Source organism: Atractosteus spatula, chromosome 23, assembly GCF_055471065.1.
Source record: "Atractosteus spatula isolate fAtrSpa1 chromosome 23, fAtrSpa1.hap1, whole genome shotgun sequence".
NCBI classification, from domain to species: domain Eukaryota; kingdom Metazoa; phylum Chordata; class Actinopteri; order Semionotiformes; family Lepisosteidae; genus Atractosteus; species Atractosteus spatula.
The window spans coordinates 13,554,812-13,580,047 of record NC_142728.1 but is presented as its reverse complement, the minus strand read 5'-3'; the positions used below and the strand labels follow the sequence as shown (position 1 = coordinate 13,580,047).

At 41.2% G+C, this 25,236-nt stretch overlaps 1 protein-coding gene across 5 annotated transcripts in view; it reads right to left on the bottom strand.

The window, feature by feature from the left end:
• The window catches only part of rabgap1 (RAB GTPase activating protein 1), a 144,926-nt gene that overhangs the window by 33,299 nt on the left and 86,391 nt on the right, over window positions 1-25,236 (bottom strand). For all 5 annotated transcript variants that reach the window (XM_088940512.1, XM_088940515.1, XM_088940514.1 and 2 more), the window contains 2 exons: window positions 9,216-9,329; window positions 1,599-1,673 (listed from right to left, as the gene is read on the bottom strand). In XM_088940512.1, the coding sequence (XP_088796638.1) occupies window positions 1,599-1,673; window positions 9,216-9,329 (189 nt within the window). The remainder of the gene's footprint in view (window positions 1-1,598; window positions 1,674-9,215; window positions 9,330-25,236) is intronic.

The window sequence follows — 25,236 nt, the reverse complement described above, 5'->3', positions numbered from 1 at the left end:
GCAAGCGATCAGCTGAAGGTCAGAAAAACAGACAGCTGCTCATCCAGAGGGGGAGCTCAGATTAGAGATGGGAACGTCCTGTCACATCCTTGCTGGACTCGCTGAACTGAGCACAGGCCATCGACAGCCTGAAAGGAACCAGTAACGAAGAAATAATAACGTGCTTATAATTACACAACACGTACATCAGTTACTGTATACACCCCCGCCAGAAGACATCAGAAAGGTTATCGTTTTCTGATAAGAATTTAATAACTCCTGTGTTGTGAGAGACCAACAAAAGAACTGCACAAAAATAAATTCCTACATAGTGACATATAATAGGAAAACACTGATTTGAGATAATAAATTCTCCAGAATATGCCGCCCTGTACCTGGATGGGAGACTCCTGGGAAAGCTAAGGTTGCTGCTGGAAGAGATGTTAGTGAGGCCAGTAGGGGGCGCTCACCCTGCGGTCTATGTAGGTCCTAATGCCCCATTATAGTGACGGGGACACTGTACTGTAAAAAGGCGCTATTCTTCGAATTAGACATAAAACTGAGGTTATGACTCTCTGTGGTAATTAAAATTCCCAGTGTGTTTCTTGAAAAGAATAGGAGTGTTACCCCGGTGTCCTGGCCTCCTAATATTCCCCATCTCTAAACTGGGTTCATCACTCTGCTCTCCTCCCCACGGAAAGCTGGTGTGTGGGGAGCGGACTGGCGCACTCTGGCTGCCGTCACATCATCCAGGTGGGGCTGCACACCGGTGGTGGTGGTAGTGGGATTCCCCAGTACCTCTAAATCTCTTTGAGTGGAGAGTCCTGAAAAGCGCTATATAAGTGTAAGGAAAACTACTACTAAAAATAATAATTCAATTTTTTAAAAAACATCTGCATCTAAATGGTTTCCGTACTGTAACTGTTTATGCTCTTCAACAGAGACATCAAAAATGAAACGAGCACTGCGGAGAGCCATGTCCAGCACGCGCTAATCGCAGCGAGATTGAGAAAGTCTTTGAAGAATGTCAGCAGTTTGCGGAACAATGAAGTCTCTTTGGGTCTCTCAAGATTGTAAACATTATTTAAAATACGAGAACTTAGCAAAAAATGAAAATCAAAAAGATTGCAGTAGCTTAAACAGGAACCTTCTTTTACATCTATTGTCCATTTCTCAGAGCCGTCCCAGTCAGATCTCATAGTGTTTCACAATGACTCCCTTCAGATAAGCTCCTGAAGGGTATAAGTGGTGTATTTAGGACTACTGAACTACAAAATAGCCCATGGAACAATGTCAAGAAAGATTAAACAGGAATTTTTTTTTTTTCGGTCATAAAATGTGTATCCTGAGTACACAGTTTTCTTACAACGAATACTTAGAATTTAGTTACGTTTCTGAGGAAAAGGCCTTCACATTCAGCCTTTATTTTCTTCACAAACACATTTTAACATCTGATCACATGTTAAAGCTCAGGTTAGCTTGATAGGCATTGGAGATACTACAATTTCAGAAATACTGCTGCCACTCATCATTAAAAGGGAATTCTCTTTTCTCCAAATGCCTTAGTGTTTTATTCTAAATGATTATATTGAATGACGTTTTTTCCTTCGTTGACTTACGTGTAATAGAAGCACAGCAGCGAGAAAGGACTGGCCTTGACAATAGCCAATTTCTTCGTCGTATACCGAATAGGCCTGGAAAAAAAAAACATCAAGAAAACGATTCACCAGGGATCCCAAGGAAAACACAATCCTCAGAACTGTAGCTTCAAATAGATAACACAATAAAGATGTCATGCCCTTTCTGTACATTACTGAGGTTTTTGTCTTAAGCTTCTTCATCCTCTTCACAGTGCTAGAACTCTTGAACTTAAGCATGTGTCTTCTGGGAAACTGCACAAGAGAACAGCATCGTCCTGCAGTTCACAAATGTTAATCAGAGATGGGTGGAAAAAAACTTCAGGCTCAATGTTTTATGCTAGAGCGGGCAGTCCACTCCTGGTCCTGGAAGGCAGATGTATGTCACCAGGTGTTCCAGGTCTTTGAGAGCAGCAGAACCCAAAGAGCTAGAAGCTGTTAAATTGGTCCATTTAAGTCAGCAGCTAGTTGAATGGGAAACATCAGAGCCGAGCTGGAACGAAAACCTTCAGAAACTCCAGGCCCTCCAGGACAAAGACTGGACAGCCCTTTGTTAAAACATGCCTCCACAAGTATAGAAAGCTGATTGCAGGCTGACATAAAGAGGGCATACTAAGACTTTAATTGAGAGTACACAGAGAAACAAACGTGGGCAATATCAATGTATAGTGGGAATCAGAGGTACACAAGTCCAGTTTTGCAGGGTCAGAAGGTTTCTGGTTTTCTTTCCTGATCCCTTCATGACCTACTTGAACTCATTAGTTGCTTAAAAGTACAGGTTGAGGCCTTTCCTGTTCTTAACAAGCCGGGGATTTAAAGAAATCTGAAAGAAAACCCGCTGGACAGCAGCCTCAAGGACTGGAGCTGGTCTCACCTGGTGCAGCGTGTTAATGTATAAAATACCAGAATGGAGTAGCCGGGGACTGGCCGCTGTCGGTGAGTGATACTGTTCCTGGATACCCTGAGAGTCATTGTGTCTGAGGATGGTTTGATCCAGCCAATCTACCCTCCGTTGACTGCATAATATAACTTATTTAGCACACGGTAGCTTGCAGTACTGTAGGAGAGAGGCACATCCCTACCCCAGCAAATGCTAGGTTTGCAGCAGGCACTGCAGGGCTTGCAGTGCAAGAGACAGACCTAGTGGTAGCTAACACTACCCCTCCTGCTCTGATGCACAGTTACTCACTAATTAACTGATAACTGGCAACTCCATATCGGAGAGGGGTTCGCCTGAAGGAATTCCTTATGTGATTATAACCTCTCGGCATGCTACCCTTCTGTCTTTACCTTTGGAAGTTTATGCAGGAGCGCAAACACTTATCTGTGATCTTATCTGGGTACATCTAATTTTTCTGCATATGCTTGCAATTCAACAATCCCGGACGTTCTGCTTATCACTCCACTAATACAGAACTGGATTCAGATTTCTTCTGAATTTATGTGCTTGCCTACATGCCTGACTGTGGCAAGGCTAACTAACAAAACACGGAAAATCACACCAACCGTATGAGGTTGCAGCGTTTCTTTATCCTAAATTGGAGCCTTACGAATGATCATTCTGCATGAAGCAGAAACTATGCATTTAGCTTACCAGTCCTTTCAATCAGGAGTTTAAATAGGTGGCACATTATCCAACATCATCTGTTGTTAAACTGAATCCTAAAACAGTACAGGAAATCTAATTATATCTTTCACAACTGCTGCATTGCGTAACATTCGTGTTCTGATCCTTGCATGTAGTACTAATTGCTTTAAAAATATGTTTGGTTCAGTTTATGAATCTGTGTCAGATAAACTTTCCTAAATAACTTAAAAAGACTCAATCATTCAAAGGTCATGGGAACAATACTGTATATGCTGAGTGAGCTCTAAAAATCGACAGTCTCCTCACTTCTAGGAATGTCAGTCAAAATGTCCCATATCAGCTTTGCTTTGTCTTTCACATCCATGCTAAAAATGGCCTCAGCTTTTGATTAAAATAGCTTTGCCAGCTCACGCTAAAGTAGGTGAAGAAACTCAGTCACACCAGAATGTGGAGCAGCTTCTAAATGTGGCAAATCACAACATCATGAATACGATAATTGCAGCTATTGAAAAAGCAGTAATTTAATCTCACTTAAAAACATGAGTCAAGAACAACATGGGGAAAGAGATGTTGATGTTTGGTAGAAGTGAACTATTAAAGGTAAAAATACAGCATGTTCATTTACCTGATTAAGTATGAGCTACAAGTAAAATACAAGAGTCTTCACGATTAAATGACTAAGAGAATTCCACTTCCCTGTTTGAAAGACTACAGCAACACTGGAACTATATGTAAAGAAGAAGTCCTGAAAAGAAATCACTGTTTGGCCCAGGCAGGAACACAACAAAACATCCCCATTTTAATGAGATTCTCCTCCTGCGGTCTTGGTAATCGGAGATTTTTCACTCATCGCATTCGCTCTCCTCTACTAATAATGCTAATGAGGTATTTAGCATTAAAATGATTATTTTCTCAGGGTGGCTACACACAGAACATTTATACACCCACAATGTGTCTGTATATGAAAGGCAAATTTTCATTTGGCACAGTTCTATAAACTGCCAATGGCTAATATTATGGTTTTAATTAAACACTGGTTAAATCAGTCTCAATATCCAAAATTAATTTAAGTTAATCTGATCATGTCTTTATTAAAACTGCATGCTATTACCAGCTGTCTGCTGGTTTCACTCTCTAAGTTAAATGCAGGGAAGAAAACTGCATTAACAAGGGAGGAATTGGAGAAAATGGACTTTCTGGTCAGACCGCAGTTGTTATTCCTAACTGCAGTTTACTACAGAATTCCTTATCCATAATTCAGTAATTAATCCATATTTTAAAAGGCAGCAGAGCAGGAATTTCTGTAACCATAAATCATTTAAAAGGAAACGTTCACTTCTTCCAGGAATCTTTCTGTCAAGAATCTGACATAGTCCAGCATACTAAGTGTACTTTAAAGCAGTCAAAGACAAGCATAATACAGTGCAACACAGAAATATATAAAAGACAGCTTAGGGAATAAAAAGTAGGGTACTGAAAGACAGATGCAGTAAATCTAAAAACCTTTCTGCCTACCGCTAAATTAAAACTCACAAGGAGGACCACCTCTTCTAAAATTAATAATGCATAATAAAATCCATAATCATTTAATAGGCTCTCCCTGAACATAAAAACAAATGCTTTCAAGCAACTCAATCGCATTAGTAAAAATCTACATGCTTTTAAGGTATAGGACAAATTTTCTCAAGACAACACACATGAAACTGTGCTTTAAAAGCACACTGAAAAAGGATGTGGACTAAGTATATGGACTTATATAAGACTTTAAGCCAGCAGCCATATCACCCTGCAACTCACAACTGACAACCCACTGAAGCTCAGCAGGTGTGAGCCTGGTCAGTACCTGGATGGGAGACCTCCTGGGAAAAACTAAGGTTGCTGCTGGAAGAGGTGTTAGTGGCGCCATCCTTCGGATGAGACGTAAAACCGAGGTCCTGACTTTCTGTGGTCATTAAAAATCCCAGGGCGTTTCTCGAAAAAAGTAGGGGTGTAACCCCGGCGTCCTGGCTAAATTTCCCATATGCCCTTACCAATCCTGGCCTCCTAATAATCCCCATCTCTGAACTGGCTTCATCACTCTGCTCTCCTCCCCACTGAGAGCTGGTGTGTGGAGAGTGTTTTGGCGCACTATGGCTGCCGTCGCATCATCCAGGTGGGGCTGCACATTGGTGGTGGTGGAGGGGATCCCCATTACCCGTAAAGCGCTTTGAGTGGAGTATCCAGAAAAGCGCTATATAAGTGTAAGCAATTATTATTATTATTATTACTTCTACCTGTAAGTAACAAGGACTTATATACTATATTTTACCACTTTATCTAAAAAGGTTCAAACTGGCTGACTTGTTAATGTTAACTTCAAATGTTCAATGATACAGTTGTTGTTTAATGGCTTAACGTGCCCTCATTTCCAAACTGAGTGGAAAACATCCCGGTTTCCAAACATCAATTTCTCATTATCTGTGTGGCAGCAAATGTCTCCTGGAGAAACAAAAAAGCAGCGATGATCTACGATCAAAAGCTTATTTGCTAATACAAAAGTCTGACTTAAAATGAAAGCTAGGTGTACGCTGTAAAAGAGTTGGAAATCCCAAAAGGGCATTTAAGCCATGTTGCAGTATACAATAATGGGAATTTCATTCAATGGGCTCGGCAGTAAATCATTAAGCATTGTGCTACATCACACTATGAACTGAAACAGCATCACTAAGGCACTCAGCCAGAGTGGGGGACACAATGAAAAAAAATCAGGTGTGCAGGGGAATGAAAAAAAATGTCAAATGTCTACTTTGTCCATAATTCTTACCACTGCTCGAAAGACTTATTTTTTTAAAAACCACAGCAATGTTGAGGAGAATAGATTCTCTGGCTCATTTCCTAAATTAACATCACTTTATTAACCCTTTACAATTTCTTGCATTAGGAATGATCTTTTCGCAGACCCCAGCTTGCTCTCCATGAGACACACAGACAGGGAGAGAGAAGCTGGGGGTCAGAGTGCAGGGTCTGCCATTGTACAGCGCCCCTGGAGCAGTTGGGGTTAAGGGCCTTGCTCAGGGGCCCAACGGAGTAGGATTCCTCTGCCGGCTGCGGGATTTGAACCGGCAACCTCCCAGCCACAGGCGCAGATCCTGAGCCACAGAGCCACCGCTCCGCCCCAAATTCCTTACCTGTTTACGTGATCCTAAGAAGCCTTTTCTTCAGACTCCTTCAGAAGAATGCAAACTTTGTGGATCAACTGTGCTAAATTTAGTTTAAGAAAAAGATACTTGCAAAGCAAAATAAAAGCCAGGAAAAATACTATGAAGTCTCTCTGCTTGTATGCCATTTCAGCCTGTACCAGAAATCAAAACCATGGTTTTTGCTGTGTGCTATGTCTATTCTTCAGATTAACTCCTCTGATAAAGACCAGACAGAATATGAAAGCAGTTCAGACATTGGACCTTGACAGTATTTTTAATGTGACCACTTCATGCTGTTTCATTTCTGAAACATTTCTGTGAGTCTTTCCAACAAGATAAAGCTTTGCATGGTCCTAAACTGCTATATTTTTACTGTCGCTGAGCTCTACACCCATAAAATTTAATGACTTAGAAATGCATAGCTGGTATTTGGGAAAAACTACTGCTACAGCTCTGACTTGGGCTTCTATAAGAATTCTGTAAATGCATTTGACACAGTGAAAGAATGTTGCTTAAAAGAAAACACTACTGAGAATACAGTATTTTCATTTAAAGTTTTTCACAGAACTGGTGATACAGACATTTCACTCTAAAGAGGAGATTCATCATGCACTTTTTTAAGCATGTAGTGTGGTTTCCGTAATCCCTTGAACATGGGTTTTTTTTCACATAAAACTTCCGTGTGCAGGGCAAGAACTTTCTCTCAGCTGATTTTAGCATATTCTAGGGGCATCATTATTTATGCATCACTTGGAAAGATTACGTTAAAGAAAGACTTTCCTCTCCTGACAGCTCTGTAAGTACTGCATCACTGTGCAGTATGTGAATGTATTAGTCGCTCAGGAAGAAAAGGTTTAAATCCTTGTCGGCTGTTTACTGAACTCCACGTGTAAACTGAATATCAAGGCAACCGGTGGCAGAATTTCAAGATCTTTTATATGCAAATATGTGCACTAGATAGAATCTTGCACCATAATGTGCAAAAGCAGAAAACACTAGGGGATATGTTCAATCCAATAAAGAGACAAGGATTTCAAAAAAAGGAAATAAGTCAAACTTAATATCATTTCCCATTACAATCCCATTCATTACATTACGACTTGAGTACTTAAGCATCCTATTATTTTTCAGGTTTCGGGAAAAAGAACACTGTGGACATGTAGGCAAAACACTGTAGAGTGACAAGCCTTCCACTGAAATGTGAAGTGTGCAAACTGTACTCAAACAACACTGTAGAGATTGGGTTGCAGCATGGGGAGACCACAGCCTGTCCTCTGCTACTTCAGCTATTGGCAGAACTGGATATTATTTAGTCAGCTATGTCTTCGCAGTAGAGCTTCTGAAGACAGCGGCCATGTCACCCTGCAGCTCACAGCTGGCAGCCCCACTGGAGCTCAGCAGGTGTGAGCCTGGTCAGTACCTGGGTGGGAAACCCCTTGGGAAACACTAAGGTTGCTGCTGGAAGAGGTGTTAGTGGGGGCAGTAGGGGGCGCTCACCCTGCAATCTGTGTGGGTCCTAATGCCCCAATATAGTGACGGGGACACTATACTGTAAAAGAGCACCGTCCTTCGGATGAGACGTAAAATCCGAGGTCCTGACTCTCTGTGGTCATTAAAAATCCCAGGGTGTTTCTCGAAAACAGTAGGGGTGTTACCCTGATGCCCTGGCCAAATTTCTCCCTGGCCTTTACCAGTCATGGCCTCCTAATAATCCTCATCTCTGAACTGGCTTCATCACTCTGTTCTCCTCCCCCACTGGTGTGTGGGGAGCGGACTGGCGCACTCTGTCTGCCGTCGCATCATCCAGGTGGGGCTACACACTGGTGGTGCTGGAGGGGATCCCCATTACCTGTAAAGCGCTTTGAGTGGAGTGTCCAGAAAAGCGCTATTTAAGTTTAAGGAATATTTTTAAACAGTATAAGACTGAGGGCATTTCCCTGCCTCCAGCTAATGCCTTGTTTATTAAATTGAGGTGAAAGGATGCCAAAAGAGAACAGGATTGACCAGATGCTGTGAAATAAAGACAAATCGCAGGTTTTTATCAGTTCACATTTGCTCTACAGCTGTAGGACAGTCAGCGTGAATCCCCAACACACCACCACAGCAACACGAGGATCTGATTTAATCTCCCTAAAAACAGCTGACACAGCAGCCGGGAACTTTCTGCCTGAGTGGGAGCGATATGCAGGGGAGAACGGGTCCAATAGATTTTTTTAAATATCTCCCAGTTACATCAACGGCTCCTATGTAAAAAAAAACAGGTCGTGGCACTCAAAAGCGCAAGGAAAAATAACTTATCACATTATCTGAGTATCACAAGAGAAGGCTGGTCGATTGTTTCCTGAAGATATGAAACCTAAAATTAACAGTGAAAGGATTTCTTCTTCCTGCTCTGGAAATTAATATTTGGGGTCTAAAGACGGATCCTGCAACTCTGACATTTTATTTAAAAAAATACAGAAGGGACCTCTTGACCCTAAAACTTAAAATTTGAAAACTTAAAAACTTAAAACTCTTGGATGACACACATGGAATTATACCCACTGATATGCAGTATTTCAGAAGTTCTGACTCAGACCTCTAATTGTTTAGAAAGCTCACTTCACCCATGTCTGGAAATACTCCTCTGGACACCTAAACCTGATTTTATTACATACAAGCCAATCAAACCCATTTTCCTTTGGTCTTCAGGGTTTTAGAAAGTTAAATTGCCCAAACACATTTCCTTGATCTCTTCTAACAGGAGGCCAGCTACAGAAGTTTAGGTCTGGTAGCTCATGCATGGGGCATCAATTCACTTTGTAATGAGTCAACAGAACGCGACTAACTTACCTTGCATATTTTGTAGAGCGAGTCCTGTCCGTCGCCGCCTGTGTCCTTGAAATAGTCGTGAGCTGGGAATGTCCTGTTGATGTCTCTAGTGATGGCACTGTCCTGAGGCGACTCCTGAGATGTGGGAAGAGAACAGGGAGACATCCCTTCAGATGCCAGCTGGAGGGTATCCGCTGAGTGCCAGTTCACACGGGCTCTCGGTAGAGTCACGCAACCCACATACAACAGGCAGCGATTCGGGCTTTTCCCTGAGAGGGCCAGCTTCCAGCTGGATTTGCCGAAGAAGGGACAGGGAAGCACAAACCTTAGCTAAAATCCAGTGGGGCACCACTCTACAAAAAACAGCTGCTCTGCTCAACTCATCAGTCATCTCATCTCAACTCATCTCATAGCTTGCTTTGAAGCGCACACCAAGAAGATCAAGGGACCCAAGGGGAATTAGAGCAAAACAGACTCCACTCCTCATTAAAGTCATTATAAGCTCCAGTACAACTAAACAGGAATTCACACTCTATGCTGTTGGGCAAGATGAAGCACTTTCAAATACCATGTTCTTAGAGAGAACTGCTCTCCTACAATACTGATGAGACATAGGCTTCATTACAGATTTAAGACTCTAAACAAACTTGATAGAGCATTTACAGGCTCTCATGCAAAGCTCTGATCAAATCTCCTTAGCAAATAAACAGGGATCTGTACGCTATGAGAAAGCAATAATATCAGCTTCTTGTCAGCTGCCGTTATTCAAAAGCAATTATTCAAGAGTGCCAAGCTAATTTCTGAATTTCTGTCACGGATACCTCTCTCCGAGAGCTTTTCATTACCGCTAATGAAGTCCTGAAACTGTTGCACGAGGCATCGCTTTCTGAAAACAAAAAATAATGTCCTCTCCGAAAATAACCAGAACCCCAATGGAGGCTTCCTACGAATAAGGCACTGATATCTGATAATTACTTTCAAACCCTGCAGAGATACAAGCACACAGAACACACCAGCTGTACTTGCAGATCTTAAAGACCGTGGATTAAGGTTTGCCGACATCTTTTTGTAAACCTGCACACGGATATTTGCAAAAGACACAGGGACAGAAAACGGGATGACAAAAGCAGTAGAAGCCGAAGTCTTAAAAAAAAACGTGGTCAGTTATGTATTTTGTAAAAAGTATGACTTTTAATGTGCTCTTCACATCACGCAGGCAAAAGGAAACACTGCGCGTTTAAAAGATATAAAGTCATTCACCCCCCTTCCAATTCTGCTTGTTTTCTGCTCAGTTTCTATTCTGCGCTCATTTTCAATTCCAAACTTTCCATGAAGGTACCAGCAAGTGCTGCCACAGCAACACTAGGATTTCTCAAGGAAAAGTAAAAGGCCTGAGGCAGCATTCTGGAACGCAAATGATCCACATCTCCCAGGCTGTTTAAGGACATTTTACACGTACCAAGACCCTGGCATAAAAATACATCTCTAATCAGAAACCCAAAATAGCTGAATGTTTTGACAGCTGGAATTCCACCTTAATACTTCTCATGAATTCAATTCTGTCATGAATATAAATGCATTCTATGCATTTCCCCCCAAACAAGTGGGAAAGCTTAGGAAAATCTAACTTGTCAAGATTCTCTAAATCTCAGAGTGGGACATGCAGCATCTGAACCTACACACAGATCTTCCTTTATTATGAAAACCTACATGCTGAAGGACTGTATGTCTGCATTACTACTAACATAAAGCTTGATCACAGAAACACTGTGCATCAATCTATCCTTTCTCACATAGCCACTTAGCACATAGTGATGAGGGCTGGGACAAATCAGAGCCTATCCTATAAAAGTAGGGAGCAGTACTGAGGATACACAACTGCGCTCCCTCTAGTTGGTAAATCAATCCATCGCATCATCCACAAGAAAAGGCGGAATTTAGGATCACGAATCCAATTAAACAAGGATTTGAAAGTGAGGGGAAATCAGCCCATCGGGTGAAAACCCAGATGGAACGCAGGAAGCACGTGTGAGCTCCACACAGACAGATGCCTATGCAAGAACTGAACCCAGGACACTGTGAGTGAACTATAAAGCAGTAACACTGACCACTTCCGATTCTTTTTCTGATGACGATAGTCTGCCAATAAAAACTGTAAAACTTTCTTAGCTTTTAGCTTAAACGTTATTTAGAACTCCGGAAATGCAGAGCTAATGTTTTTTTTTTTAATTGAAAGATCATGGTGAAAAAGGTTTCCTTTAATTAATAGCAAATAAGCAGGCTAGTAGTCCAACTCCACTGGCATTTATTATAACTGGGCTTATTATGAAGTAAATGGATTAAACCACCCTTGCAAACAAAATAAAATTATCTGCCATGTATATGTATTTAAAAATATTTTAGGGTGTTTTCAGTAACAAAAAACTGTAATGTCATGGTTGTAAGTTTTACTTGACTCAGAAGATATAAAGAAATAAAGCTGATTTAGGGCTGTGGCAATATCAATGTTGTTGACTTCAGAGAGTCAATGCATCAACTGCTCAATATTTCAATATACAGACCTTACAGAGACAGTTGTATTTAGTTTGAAATCATGTGAAGCGCTTTTATTACAGAGGCCATTCAAACAAATGTACAGCTTTTCATTATTTCGGTACACCTGGCCAGTGTTCGCTTTGCTATAGAAAAAAGAGTGAATACTTGTGCATCCAGTCTGATGTTTCTTTGCAGTTTTTGGTGACATTCTTTCAGCCTTAAAAGTGTTCAAGATTCAGCGTTCAGGTTCTGCCTAAAAATATTCACTTTTACAAAATACACAGGCATCATTGGTAACTCAACACAATGAGACAAAGGTGGGAATACGTTTCCAAGACCCTACAGGTGTGTAGTCCTGTACAACATAAAAACAGAAGCTGCTGTACGTAACTGGAGAGGACCACACTCTGGAACTGTGGACAGGAACACAAGAAAGATTACAAATGAGAACAGGCCATTTGACTTATCTAGCCCAACTGATACTAGTTAGATAAGATAAGATCACTTCATTGGCCATATACAATTTCTTGTATTAGGGATTTGTCTTTTCGCAGACCCCAGCTTGCTCTCCATGAGACACACAGACAGGGAGAGAAGCTGGGGGTCAGAGCGCAGGGTCAGCCATTTATACGGCGCCCCTGGAGCAGTTGGGGTTAAGGGCCTTGCTCAGGGGTCTAACAGAGTAGGATTCCTGTGCCAGCCATGGGATACAAACTGGTCCAGCCACAGGCGCAGATCCTGAGCCACAGAGCCACCGCTCCGCCCCCTTGGATCGATAGTTAATCAATCCAAGAGTCTATTCCAGCCAGTTCTTGAATGAAGCCAAAGTATCGGCGTTAACCCCAAGCTTGTTCCTTAAAACTCTGGGTAAAGTAGTGGCTCCTTTTCTGTCTTTTAAATGAACAGTGTCTGTGTCTTCTGTTTTGTGCTTCACTGTTATTTTGAAGGAAGTACTCTGGGTTATATTTGTCTTTAAAAACTTTGAATACTTGTGTCAGGTCCCCTACTGTACAGTGTACTACACACGCCCGGGCTACAAAGCATGAGCACAGTATAATTATCTTCAACGAGCTTCACAGCACTTTTTTTAACGACATGTTTGACAGCAGCCATGGTCCTTTAAAGCCTGCATTGATGTTTTTTGGGGTCTCCAATTGTCATGAAATGACTGGCATCTGATCCAGCAAGGTGAAGTTGTATTTCACACAATCACTGTTGATGTCTGTAAATGGCGTGTGACATTTTAAGATAAAAACAGGGGGGAGGCAGGAGGAATGTATGTACACAAAATACAAATGATTAAGAGTTAATCAAATGTATCTGCATAATATTTCAATGGGCTAAAGCATTTTTATTGAAATGCTAATAACATGTTTAGGCTTGTTTTATCGAAATCTCACTTCATCCCAGGTTGCAGGTACAATTCAGACACATTCAGCAAACCTCCTGAAGTGAAATGTTGGAACAATGGTACTGTATCTCGAGATCTTCAGGCACAAGAGACACAAAGCTGCGAAAGTTTTATCAAAGCAACTTAGACACAAGTTCTCTCCTTTCACATTTACACAAACTAAGCTTTCTTTACAGTATTACAATTGGTTCTGTGACTCATCTGTGGCGTTTCTTATACTTCAAATGCATTGCAGCCCATCATGCGAATACAAAAACCCATAAAACGCACTCTGACAGTATTTTCGACTCCAAACAGACAAACATTTGCCTTGGAGTTACAACTGTCACATCAATTTTTCGGAATATAGCTGTTTCTGTGTATTTTTGCACCCCAAAGGCAAGGTTTAAATTCCAAGCCTGGAAAAATAAGCACTTTGGTGAATACAATTCACCCCCCAGAAAGCAGCATATTTCAATTCATTTTAAAAGGGCTTATTCCCAGATGGAACAGTTGCTCCTCTGTCTTGTTTTAGAAAGTCACATTTTAAAAACAGTAAAAAGTTAACAGAACTTCCTTCAGGATACCACTTAAAACTGTTGACAATCCAGGATGATGATGATATTAATATTCTAAATAATTCCTAACATTTTGCTTATGCTTTTCATCCCAAAGGATTCCTTGAACTTCAGTTACAGAGAAGAGAGAAACAGCCCCATGAACCGAAATTATGGGGAACATTTCAGAAGACAGGGAGGCCAGACTGTACAAGCTCAGACTGGAATTTGATCGGGATACCAGGACAACACTCCTAGTCTTATGAACAGTGCCCTGGGACCTTTAATGACCACATAGTCAGTACCTGCTATAGTATTATGTACTATATTACAAGCATGAAAGTAAGCACACATTTTTGAAAGACCTAATACTTGCTATACAACAGTATAGTATACTATTACTATGGATTCAGTACTTCTTTAATAGAGCTCACTGAAGAATCGAAGGAGTCTTGGCAGATTACCATAAAAAATGTTGGGAAATCATATCTGACCAGGAAGCCCATCAAGAAAAATTCAGAAGGTTCTTCTTTACAAAGAAGATCAACTGAAGATGATTAAATCTTATTCCGAACTAAGATTAGTTTTTCTGTTACTACACAACACAAAAGGCCTTTTCTCCCCCCCACCACCCAGAAATAATGTAAGTCATTTAGTTATTTAAAAGAATCTGTGCTTTGGACTTAAAACATATTCTTAGAGACATGGAATGCAAAAATCACGTCATCCATTTTTCATTCGGACCAACTGCTATCCATTTTGCTCCTCAAGGCCGAACACCAGAATAACAGGCTGCCAGGCAAACAAACTTGCTCTCCATTTCACAGCAGGCCAGCACAACAGGTGCAGCTAGCACCCCAGCTTCACAAATGCCTGTTAGAGGACTGGGGTTCAGAACGCCAGGCCGAGGTAAATTAAGGACACCGCAATATTTATTTTTCTTCCAACAACCCTACTTTCAGTAAGATACAGCAAAAGCATAAGTCGTCTTCACAAAACCACTGCAAGATCATACATAACGTCAGGACTTCAGTGCTTGTTCTCTAGACAGGTTCCCTCTCTGTAGCTGTCATTTAGAAACACTGTACAACCATGACCCTACTACCTCAACTGCCAGCCTACACTACTCACTAAAGTACGTTTTTAAAGCCCTCAAAACAGGCCCAGGACAGAACAAACATTCAGGCAGAATAAACCTTCCATCTTGCTTCATTCTAAGCCACTTATGTCACTCTCTAGACAATGAAAAAAGTATTTTGTGGTAATATAAATAAAATCACAAACCGTTTTGCTATAATTAGTTTTACAAACACCAGTGTTGTACTGTTACCAATTACCTTAAAATATTGCTTAATGTAGTTAAAATAATATTGAGCTCTTTGTTCCAAAGAAATATCCTATTCATCTATCATTTCACGACAGGTCATTAACTTGCCCTCAGTAATGCATGTCTTTTGTATTAAAAGTGTTTTGAACTGACTTGTGTGGAAAGTTGCCTGCCAAAAGCTTAAAGATGTGTAAGCGAGGTGCTACATCTCCAATTTATTCTCCTGCATGAATATATCATTCAAATGAAATAACCAAGCAGAACATCTGTCAGACAGGCACAGGGAATGAATTAGTGTAGCAGATGATCTTTTAACTTTAATGTGCCACCCTTCAATGTTTAATTATCCGTTAGTTAAATTATAGATGGCCTGCTTATCCAGTACAGAAAAGCCACTCTAAATAATGCATTTGTGTGGGTTTGGCATCAGAAATAATGTGATCCGGGCAACTCTAGCATGAACCCTGTACTGGAACACCCAAGTGAACAGATTTGAAACAGTAGCGTGCGCCACTGCTGAGTAAAGCTATTCGCATTAAATGTGGACTCACAGCACTGTAAGGGACTAAAGGACAATATTTCAGCCAAATCGTGGTTCTTTTTTTTTTATAGACAGGACTCTCTTCTCCTCACACACACCTGAAGAGGGCTCCACGGCCGAAACGTTGCATTCTCCTTCTGCTCCTTTCAGTATGGAATAAACCTATTACTTGGACTCTCTTGGACAACAAAATGGTCACCAGCTGCAAAGCATATATAAAACATCCCGGTGTGTTCTCATTGTCTTGGAATTAAAATAGTTTTTGCTTAAATATCTGCGGTCTACCTAATGTGCGTCTCAATTAACACAGCAAATGACCCAGAGCTAGAAAAACATCAAAATGCTTCATAAACATAAAGCTCAACATTTTCTTTGTCCTTGTAATTTGAATTTGTGAGAGTTCTCTCTCTAGTAGCCAAAGGCATTATACCGATAGCAGAGATTAGGGGCAAAATAAACTGCAGACTCCCTTTGCGAGCAGCGCCGTATCTGACACTGCACATGCATGCCTTTGTTAGTTCTATATGCTCCCTCTCTGTAGCTGTCAAGAGTTTGAGGAAATGGTGCAACCCTGTCACTCAAACCACACAAAGGCGGCAGTGACTGCTAACTTGCAAAGGCCAGAAGTAAAGAATCTGTTGAAATGCCATTTCACTCTGGGGACAATTAAAAAGAAAGCAGATGTCAGGCTTCGAACTATTTTACTGGAGCTCTTCGGAGACCGACGTATGCCCAACTCCGTAAACAGCATACATTATTAATTTTGGCTTTAACCGCAGGAGGGTTGAGTTAAAACGGTTATACCCTGGTGGCTCTGAGACTCTGGGTTTGATTCCAGACTGGGGATCCTTCTGTGTGGTGTTTGCATGTTCTCTCTGAATCCACATGAGTTTTCTCCCAGTGCCTTGGAGTCCTCTTAATTTCCAAAAACCCGTGACCTAGGCTGACAGACTGCAATAAACCGGATGTGTGCATATTGCAGTCCAAGACATGGTCCTGCCTTGATCCCTATGTATCCAGGATGGAATCCAGATTATCCTCTCTGGGAATAAGCAGTTTCCTGACAGTATTTGGACAGTGTCAAGGCAAACTAGTGAGACACTTAAATTAACAAATGCTCAAGCCATAGACTTGAATTTATTCAATCTTAATTTTAAAATCTAACTATCATCAAGCCTTAAGTCAACAGAGCTTGCAGATGACTATCACTCATTTTGTATCACTTTACACTGAAAAATGATGACCAATGAAAACCCCTCACCTATGTATGGAGGCACTCTGAGACTCGGCTGCATAAGACATTTGTTTCATGGGAAAGTAGCTGAAATAGTAGCTTGCCAGTGACGGTCAACCTACAGAGTGTCATATCCCTTGAGATTTTCCCAACGTCAGCTTATTTTTATTAGCGCCGCCTCCGATGCGATTCCAATCAATGCCCAACCAGCTTCTGCTGCCTTCTTCCCTGACCAAGGTACCTGGACAATGTTCAAAAAACAATCCAGTGAAAGGCAAAAAATTAACCTTTTCTCTTTTTCTGGAAAAAGAAATCTCTTGGGAATCTAAAATGCTTTTACTCCAAAATGTCAAGGACCCAAGAAAAAAAATTCCAAAGCTGAAATCTTAGGCACTGCTTAAGTAAACATGCTACAGTGACGTTTTTGGCAAAGGTCTGGATATGAGGGGCTTCGCTCACCAGACATGAAAGAGTACATGAAGTACCAAACTTAACTTGCGCAAGCAGTAACCCATTGAGTTGCGTGTAATAACAAGGTAAAAGACAAAAGTTTGCACTCCCAAAGGTGATAAATCTCTGGTCACCCACAACACAGACACATATGATGGAAATCAGCACATCATAAGGACAACTTGTGTCCCCCAAGCACAGGTTTAATAAGAAGATGTTCCTTATTTTATGGTGCACCAGAAGATATGTGTGAACCAATGTAAAGACACTGGCTTTAAACCACAGGGGAGAGATCAAGCACATCAAAGGAAATGTATAGTTCTAGGCAAAAGTTTGGGCACCCCTGGTCAAATTGCATGTTTCACAGAATGTCTAAGTGAAAAGAAGTTGACACAACCTCTGCAGGGTACAAACGTAAACATGATGTATTTCTCCAGGTTTTAAAGCACAATTACTACAGATCGGCTGAATTTAACAGATTGAAAAATATAAAACAGTGAATGTGACATGTGAAAAAGGGTTAACATCTTTTCCATCACTTCCATCAAATAGGGGAACATCTTCTCATTAAACCTTTGCTTGCAGTACATGCATTCTCTTTATGATGTGCTGATTTCCATCATGTCAGGACCTTGTGGACAGTTTAAAAGTAGGTACATAAGCCATAACAGAAAATGGCTTACTGGAACTTTTCGGAGATGAGGTAGCTGTATCCTATAGTGACAGTATTGTGAGCTCACTCTGAGATCTGATGAGAACATCTTCTAACATTGTGAGGGCATGGCCTGCCTGGTTAACTCTGGGCTCTGCTGTTCCTACAGGTGTGGGACCCTCTCTTTTTAAATTGGCAGCCTTTCCTGTCTGCAAGAAGAGCTTCCACGTTCAACCAGTCATGCAGCTTTTTTTTCCCCAAGATGCATCTCAGCTCAGTACATCTGCTGTTCATCTCTGCAAACTTTATTTAAACATTTCAAAAATTCAAACAAGAAGAAGAATCTTTCTGAATATCATGTACATTTCATGTACTTCTGCTTTCTCCCCTACGTTCATATACTAGCATGCATTTAGCATATTCACCTCATGTAAATTAAGACCTAAAGTTTAAGCCACATATTTACACTCATTGCTTTAGCAACTGGTGACTGAGGGACAATATACTGAATGTTCATTAATGATAGCAAAAAAAAAACAAATTTACAAAGGCAGTGCTCTTTCACTAGAGTTCACACAGCAGGCACTGCTCACAGTCAGAAGGAAATTATGCAACCCCTTGAGCAGAGGTATTGCAAGAGAGAAGCGAAGAAAAGTTCAGAAGCAAAGAAAGTATTCATTCTGATGCCCATGGCAAAGTACTTACATCATAAGATAAGATCACTTTTTTCGCAGACCCCAGCTTGCTCTCCATGAGACACACAGACAGGGAGAGAAGCTGGGGGTCAGAGCGCAGGGTCAGCCATGTATACGGCGCCCCTGGAGCAGCTGGGGTTAAGGGCCTTGCTCAGGGGCCCAACGGAGTAGGATTCCTCTGCCGGCCGCGGGATACGAACCGGCAAACCTTCCAGCCACAGGCGCAGATCCTGAGCCACAGAGCCACCGCACCGCCCTCAATCAAAAGCTAATCAAAGCTTATTAAAAGATGCGTAACAATACACAAGGAAAACATGTAAGTATATCCTGATATATATATATAGTTGTCCTACATGTACAGACCTATACCAGTCCCCATGTATAGTAACATCCCTCTCCAAAGGACCACTGTTTGAAAGACCACCTTCAATAGAAAGTTGTATGGAGTCCACACGCCTTCAAAACATTCAGAGCTCTATCCCAACTGTTCCAGCAGGCTTGCCTTCAGTTCAGGCTGTGATCAGCATGACTGTGATGAAGATAACTGCATGTCGGACTGAACCACATGTCCCGCCAGCTTGATCTGAGATTTGTAAGTCTGTCTCGTGTTTCTCAAGCCAAACACACGTTGCTTACTAGAGGGAGTCTATTCGCTTGTCTGTGTGTGCGTGGGGGGGGGGGCTGTTCAAAATATTTTGTCCATTGACTGTGCGCACATCTAAGCATGTGAGTAAAGACGGTCACAACTTGGAAGAGATAAAAAACATTCTAGATTTGCACAGATCGCATGAAGACAAGTGATTGAACTGTCTCAGCAACTTTGGTGGGATAAAAGGTTACATTATCCAAAGTGTACAACTAAAATGTATTAATTCGCTTAGCTGGTGTTAGCACTGACCTGTGGTAACTGTGAAAGGACTGCACACTATTAAAAGCTATGCCAAATAACTGACTTATTTTTTAGTTTGAGCTTTCCATGATATGAGTTCAATCGCCACTGAACACTGCACGTCTTCATTGTAATATCATGCATTTTAATTACTCGGTTGTTTGCGTTGATGTGTAAAAAAAAAATGAATCCTTCATTTAACTAGAAAAGTCAATTGCTAATAAATTATTTACCGTGAAAACTTGGGAGAGTACCAATCTACATGGCAGAAAATTTTACCCAAGCCATTGGACTGAACCACCTTGCTCATGGGTACAAAAGCAGTCCCCCCCCCCCCCCCGACTGGACTGCACCACTCTAATTGTGTTCTGCTGCCATTTCCAAAATGGTAAACTTTCAGTGCTGAAGGCTGGAAGTGCAGAAGGTCAGACAAAAAAAACAAACAAACTTGAGGCTTATTTAATATGTTAATCGAATGCAGTCATGCAGACGAAAACAATCAATTTAATCAGGGCTAAAATGTTTCCCTGAAATACTTACAAAAATGAAAACAAAAACACTCCTAACAAGGTATCTAATTAAAATGCAAATCACTTTTTTCTTTTGGGTTTAGTTAAAGCTGGAACCAACTTACTGGCTTAATTTCCCACAGGAGAATGTACTGCAGTTTGAAGGTTAAAGGAGTGCCCTATTGTCTCTCTGGGCTAAAGAGCCAGTACCCACTATTCAGGAACGTACAGCAACAACAATCTGGGGGAAACTGGCTTCCTGTGCAGGGTGCAGTCTCGTCTTGGAACCCCTGCTTCCAGTACAAGCTCTGGGCTCTCACAACCCTTAACCGAAATAAGTACTTTTCTGACAATACGTGGTTGGGGAAGTTGGGGGTCAGTTTTCAAGGACTAAAATAACATTACAAGCTGATTAAATGAAAATGAATGCAAGAAATATCTGCTGCTAAACAGTGCGACATTACGGATGTTACGAGTAACTTGAGAGAGAGAGAGAGTTCATCAACTAGCCTAAGTTAGTGAATTCCGAATGCACCTAATTTTAGCTACAGCTCTCCTGGTGTTTTTGAAAGGGGGCCAGGCATTTGTAATGCCATCTTACCAGAGGCTGTTGTGTTGTGTGGCGAGGGAGGCTTAGAGAGGTGAGAAGGTAGCAGCGGACTCGCTCGGCGGTCATTAATCCTTCTCTCTGAAAGATTTGGCACCAGACCTTGGCTGGGCCAGAAGTGAAGAACTTTGGTGGTCTGAATCATACTCCTCAAGGACTTGAGTTCACATCACACAGCCCACGACGGGCCAACTGAAAATAACCGCGAAATACATGTGGAGTTATTTAAAGAAAGGGCATTTAAGCAGCTTCACCATTTCAGGTTACTCCTTATTCCAGGGCAGAGTGGGGAGATAATGCAACAGTTAGCATGTTTTACTAATTAATTCCTTACACGTATACAGCATTTTTCTTGACACTTCACTTAAAGTGCTTTACAGGTAATGGGGATCCCACTACTGCCACCAGCGTGCAGCCCCACCTGGATGATGTGACGGCAGCCAGAGTGCGCCAGTCCACTCCCCACACACCAGCTCTCAGTGGGGAGGAGAACAGAGTGATGAAGCCAGCTCAGAGATGGGGATTATTAGGAGGCCATGATTAGTAAAGGCCAGGGAGAAATTTGCCCAGGATACTGGTGTAACACCCCTACTGAGAAACACCTTGGGATTTTTAATGACCAAGGAGAGTCAGGACCTCGGTTTTATCTTACGCAAAGGACTGCAACGTTTTTACAGTATAGTATGCCTATCACTACACTGGGGCATTAGGACCCACACATACACTCCTGTATGTGTATGTGTGAGCAGGGTGAGCAGGGTGAGCAGGGTGAGCGCCCCCTACTGGTCCCACTAACACCTCTTCCAGCATCAACCTTAGCTTTTCCAGGAGGTCACCCATCCAGGTACTCACCAGGCTCACACACCTCCTGGTTAAAAAAAATCTGAAAAATACTAAAAATCCACATCTCATCCCACTTTTAAGCACAGGTCAAGCACTGAAGGGCCAGCTGGCACCGTAAATGTTAGGGAATGTCACAGCGCTCTCCATACTTAATTTCTACAGTGCCCGACGAATCTGGTGTGTCGTGAAAGAAAAAGATATGCAATCGTGTCTCAAGCTGATTTTAAAGCCTTCCAGTTGATTGATCCATTAATTCCACTGACTGAAAACTCTGCTTGTGAAGATATTTGGCTTAATCAGCTTAAAGCAGATCGAGGACAGATATGACTGCTGACAGTGCATCGGCAGAAGGAGATGGCTGATCAAGACCGTTTTACTTAAACTAAAGAACCAGCTTTTGATGGGAAGAGGGGGGGGGTAGTCTTTCAAGCTGCTTGGGTGGCGTCAAAGTTGGCAATGAAGGATCGACTTAATCAAGGAAATGTTTCTGCTGAACGTCTCGCCAAAAGACACAGCTTAAGCTCAGTAAAAGCTGGCGGGTCAAATATGACGCGTTAGCAACACTGAAATTCCATCTTCTTATTCAGCAGCACCACGTCCAAGCGATGCGTTTGCTTGATTCTACAAGGACACAATTCATGTACGCTTGTGTATGTCAGATCCAATATGTGGTGAAGATTAAACTCTCTATTAATAGACTAAGAATACACTAATTAAGGCCAAATTAAATGTTTCCAATACTTGATAAGTATTACAGAGGTTATAAAAAATAGGACTTACTATTCATTATGGTAGAGTTCATTTTTTAAAATAATACTAACAAACAAGCAACCAAATACATGGGATTCACTTACTAATTTGTGGGAAAAATCCGTAAAACATAAACAGCCTAGCACTTAATTAAGACATAATGATGAATTCAAATTGAAGATGGCCCTCAAGGATCACCATACCTAAAGGTGACGAGTCATTATGATCACTGAAAGAGATCCTGACCTATTGGTGGAAATTCCTTCTTAATTTTGAATTACTGTATTGTCTACCCCTGTTTGTACAGTCCATGTACATACTGTACCAGTGAAAGCATTCTGTGACAACCTGTTGCTAGTATAAAACTGAACTGGTGTGTTGTGGGTAGCACAGTGACGTGCAGTGGCTAGCATTGCTGTCTTGCAGGACTGGGGCCCTGGGTTCGATTGCCTGTGTTCAGGTGGGTTTCCTCCCACAATCCAAAGACATGCTGGTGGGTTAATTGGTTTCTGTTAAACTGGCCCTGGTGCGAGTGTGTACGAGCTTGTGTCTGTGTGTGCCCTGTGATGGCGTCTCGTCCAGGGTGTATCCTGCCTTGTGCCCATTGCTTGCTGGGATAGACTCTGGCTTCTCCCGTGACCCTACACTGGATAATACAGTTAGAAAATGAATGGATGAGTCAATGTGTTGAAAAAGGATCCAATTTCAACCTGTTAAGATGTGTTGAGCACAAATATACCCAGTACTCAATACAGCATCCTCCCCCCCCAACCCACCCACCCCCCAACATGCATCGTTTCCCTACTATTTTTGTAGCCTGCTGTGAGAAATGTTTTTTCAGGGCTATTTCTCAAGCTAATGTTGTGCTGAGAACCACATAGAACCCCTTCGTGCACACACCCTTTGGAAGGCTTGTCCATGTCAGAGAAAAAAAGGCAGAAAGAAAGCAAAGAATGACAGGAAGAAAGAGTAACAAACAAAGAAAAGTCAGTGGAAAACAGCCATGAAAAATAAATCATTTCAGCATGGTCACAAATTCCCAGCACAGATCCCCGGGCCACAGTTTAAAAATGACTGCCGGCCATCTACTCCTCTGGCGCAGATAATAATCTGTTTATTTTTTTTAATTATGCGTCCATGTTATCAGGACTTTACATATGTTCGGGCTTCATTACATCAAGACTCATTAAGGCCTTTCAATGTTGATCCCTTTGCAAGTTACCAGAAGACAAGGTGGGGTTTTTCCTTTGTACTTCCTCATTGTTCTCTGGTTCAACAACAGTTAAAATAGTACTTTGTTTCTGGTGTGGAAAAGGGGTACAAAAAAAAAAGACAGCTCTGCTATAAGACTTGAGGAGAAATAAAAGTTATCAATGACAGCAACTTGATTGTTTCTGAGGGTTTTTTTTTCCCCTGCCAAACAATACAATGTTGCTGCATAGTAATCAAGAAAGAAAAACACTTCGCGAAGTACAATACTGCATTTCCCTATCTCACCATCAGTATTGAATTCGGACTGCCTACAACTCAGAATTCCTACTAAGAATAACCAGTGACAATTATGAAAGCAGCTGTTTCTTGGGCACATTCGAGCTAATTAAAAACAGAGAAATTCTGAAGCAGTTTCTTTTTTTACATCACCCATCTTTGATGTATTAAATAATGCAAGACACTGTTTTTCTGCTACTTTTTCTGGTACTTCTGAATAAATTACTGGAAAGCTAATAGTGAGCAAAGGCAAGTTCAAATTAACAGGAACAATGAATCACGTGCTTTCTGTCTGTTAACAGGCACTTTATCTGCTGCTGATTCTAGGAGGCATAATTAAAAATTAAAAGGTTCCATTCAAGGCGTTGTTGAGGAAAGAACAGTAAATCAACAACTTGTAACCAAATAAAGCCAGGCTGAATGGTCTCTAACATGTATCAGAACAGGATCGTTTGAAGGTGTTTGCACTGACTGACCTTTTCTTAAGTATAGACACTAAATGTCTACATCAACTCTGATATGGTTTTGTAACTAAGTCAAGTGACTATCATTTACAGTGTTTCACAATTTTTTTCTCAGCCTTATCGGGAGTGTGATGTCATCGCCACCTGCCAAAATAGCTTATAGACTTTGGGGAAGAAAGAAAAATACATTTTGAAATAATTAAATACGACATTTATTGACTCAGTGCAGACATAACTGACCAGAAAAAAACCCAATATAAATATCAGACATCTGTATTCTAAAACAAACAATACAACAGTACAAAAAACAAGGTGCTTACGCACGACACAATCAAACTGTTGTATATAAGACAATCTGCAAAATATTGGCGCTTTCTCTAAATTTAGAAATAACATTTGCTCCACCACACAGCCGGAACCACCATTTGCAATGAATAAAGCTTTCCTTCCAAAAAAAAGACCTTCATCACTATTTGCATCAAAGGGTTTCTTTGCATTTTGGGACATTTCAAGGCAAAAGCTTTCAAATCTGGACAATAAATGGAGATGTCGAAACCACGATCAAATCGTCTTAATGAAGCGTCAGTTCAAATAACTGCAATGTCGTCGGAAATCCCATGGAAAGATACGGATTTCTGGTGCTTTAAACACAGATGTTTAAAAGTGCTGTCAACAATGCTAGGTAAAGCTTTCCAAATTTCTTGGGAGCATGCCGTTCCTGTAAAAACAAGTGGTTTTTTACGGCGTCTTGATTAATGTAGAAGACTATGTATCACTTAGAATCCAAATATGGCACTCTGGTCCAGCTTAATATGAAAAATGGAAATCCCTTGAGATGGCTAGCCCTTAAGTTGAGTCAATTTCCTTTTAAAGCACAATTTTCCCACAGGAAAAAAAAAAACACTCAGTCTTTGGCAAAAAAATGTCCCAAAGCGTGCATCAGTGAAAATGCTGTACCATCAACAGTTTCGTACCTCATAGTACTCCTATTACATACAAAACAATAGCCTAAAAAAGGCACAACATTTTTCACACACAGCAAATACATCAGTACACATCTCTTACTGAATACCTTGGCATACTTTTTTTAAAGTTTCAAACCATATGTGAA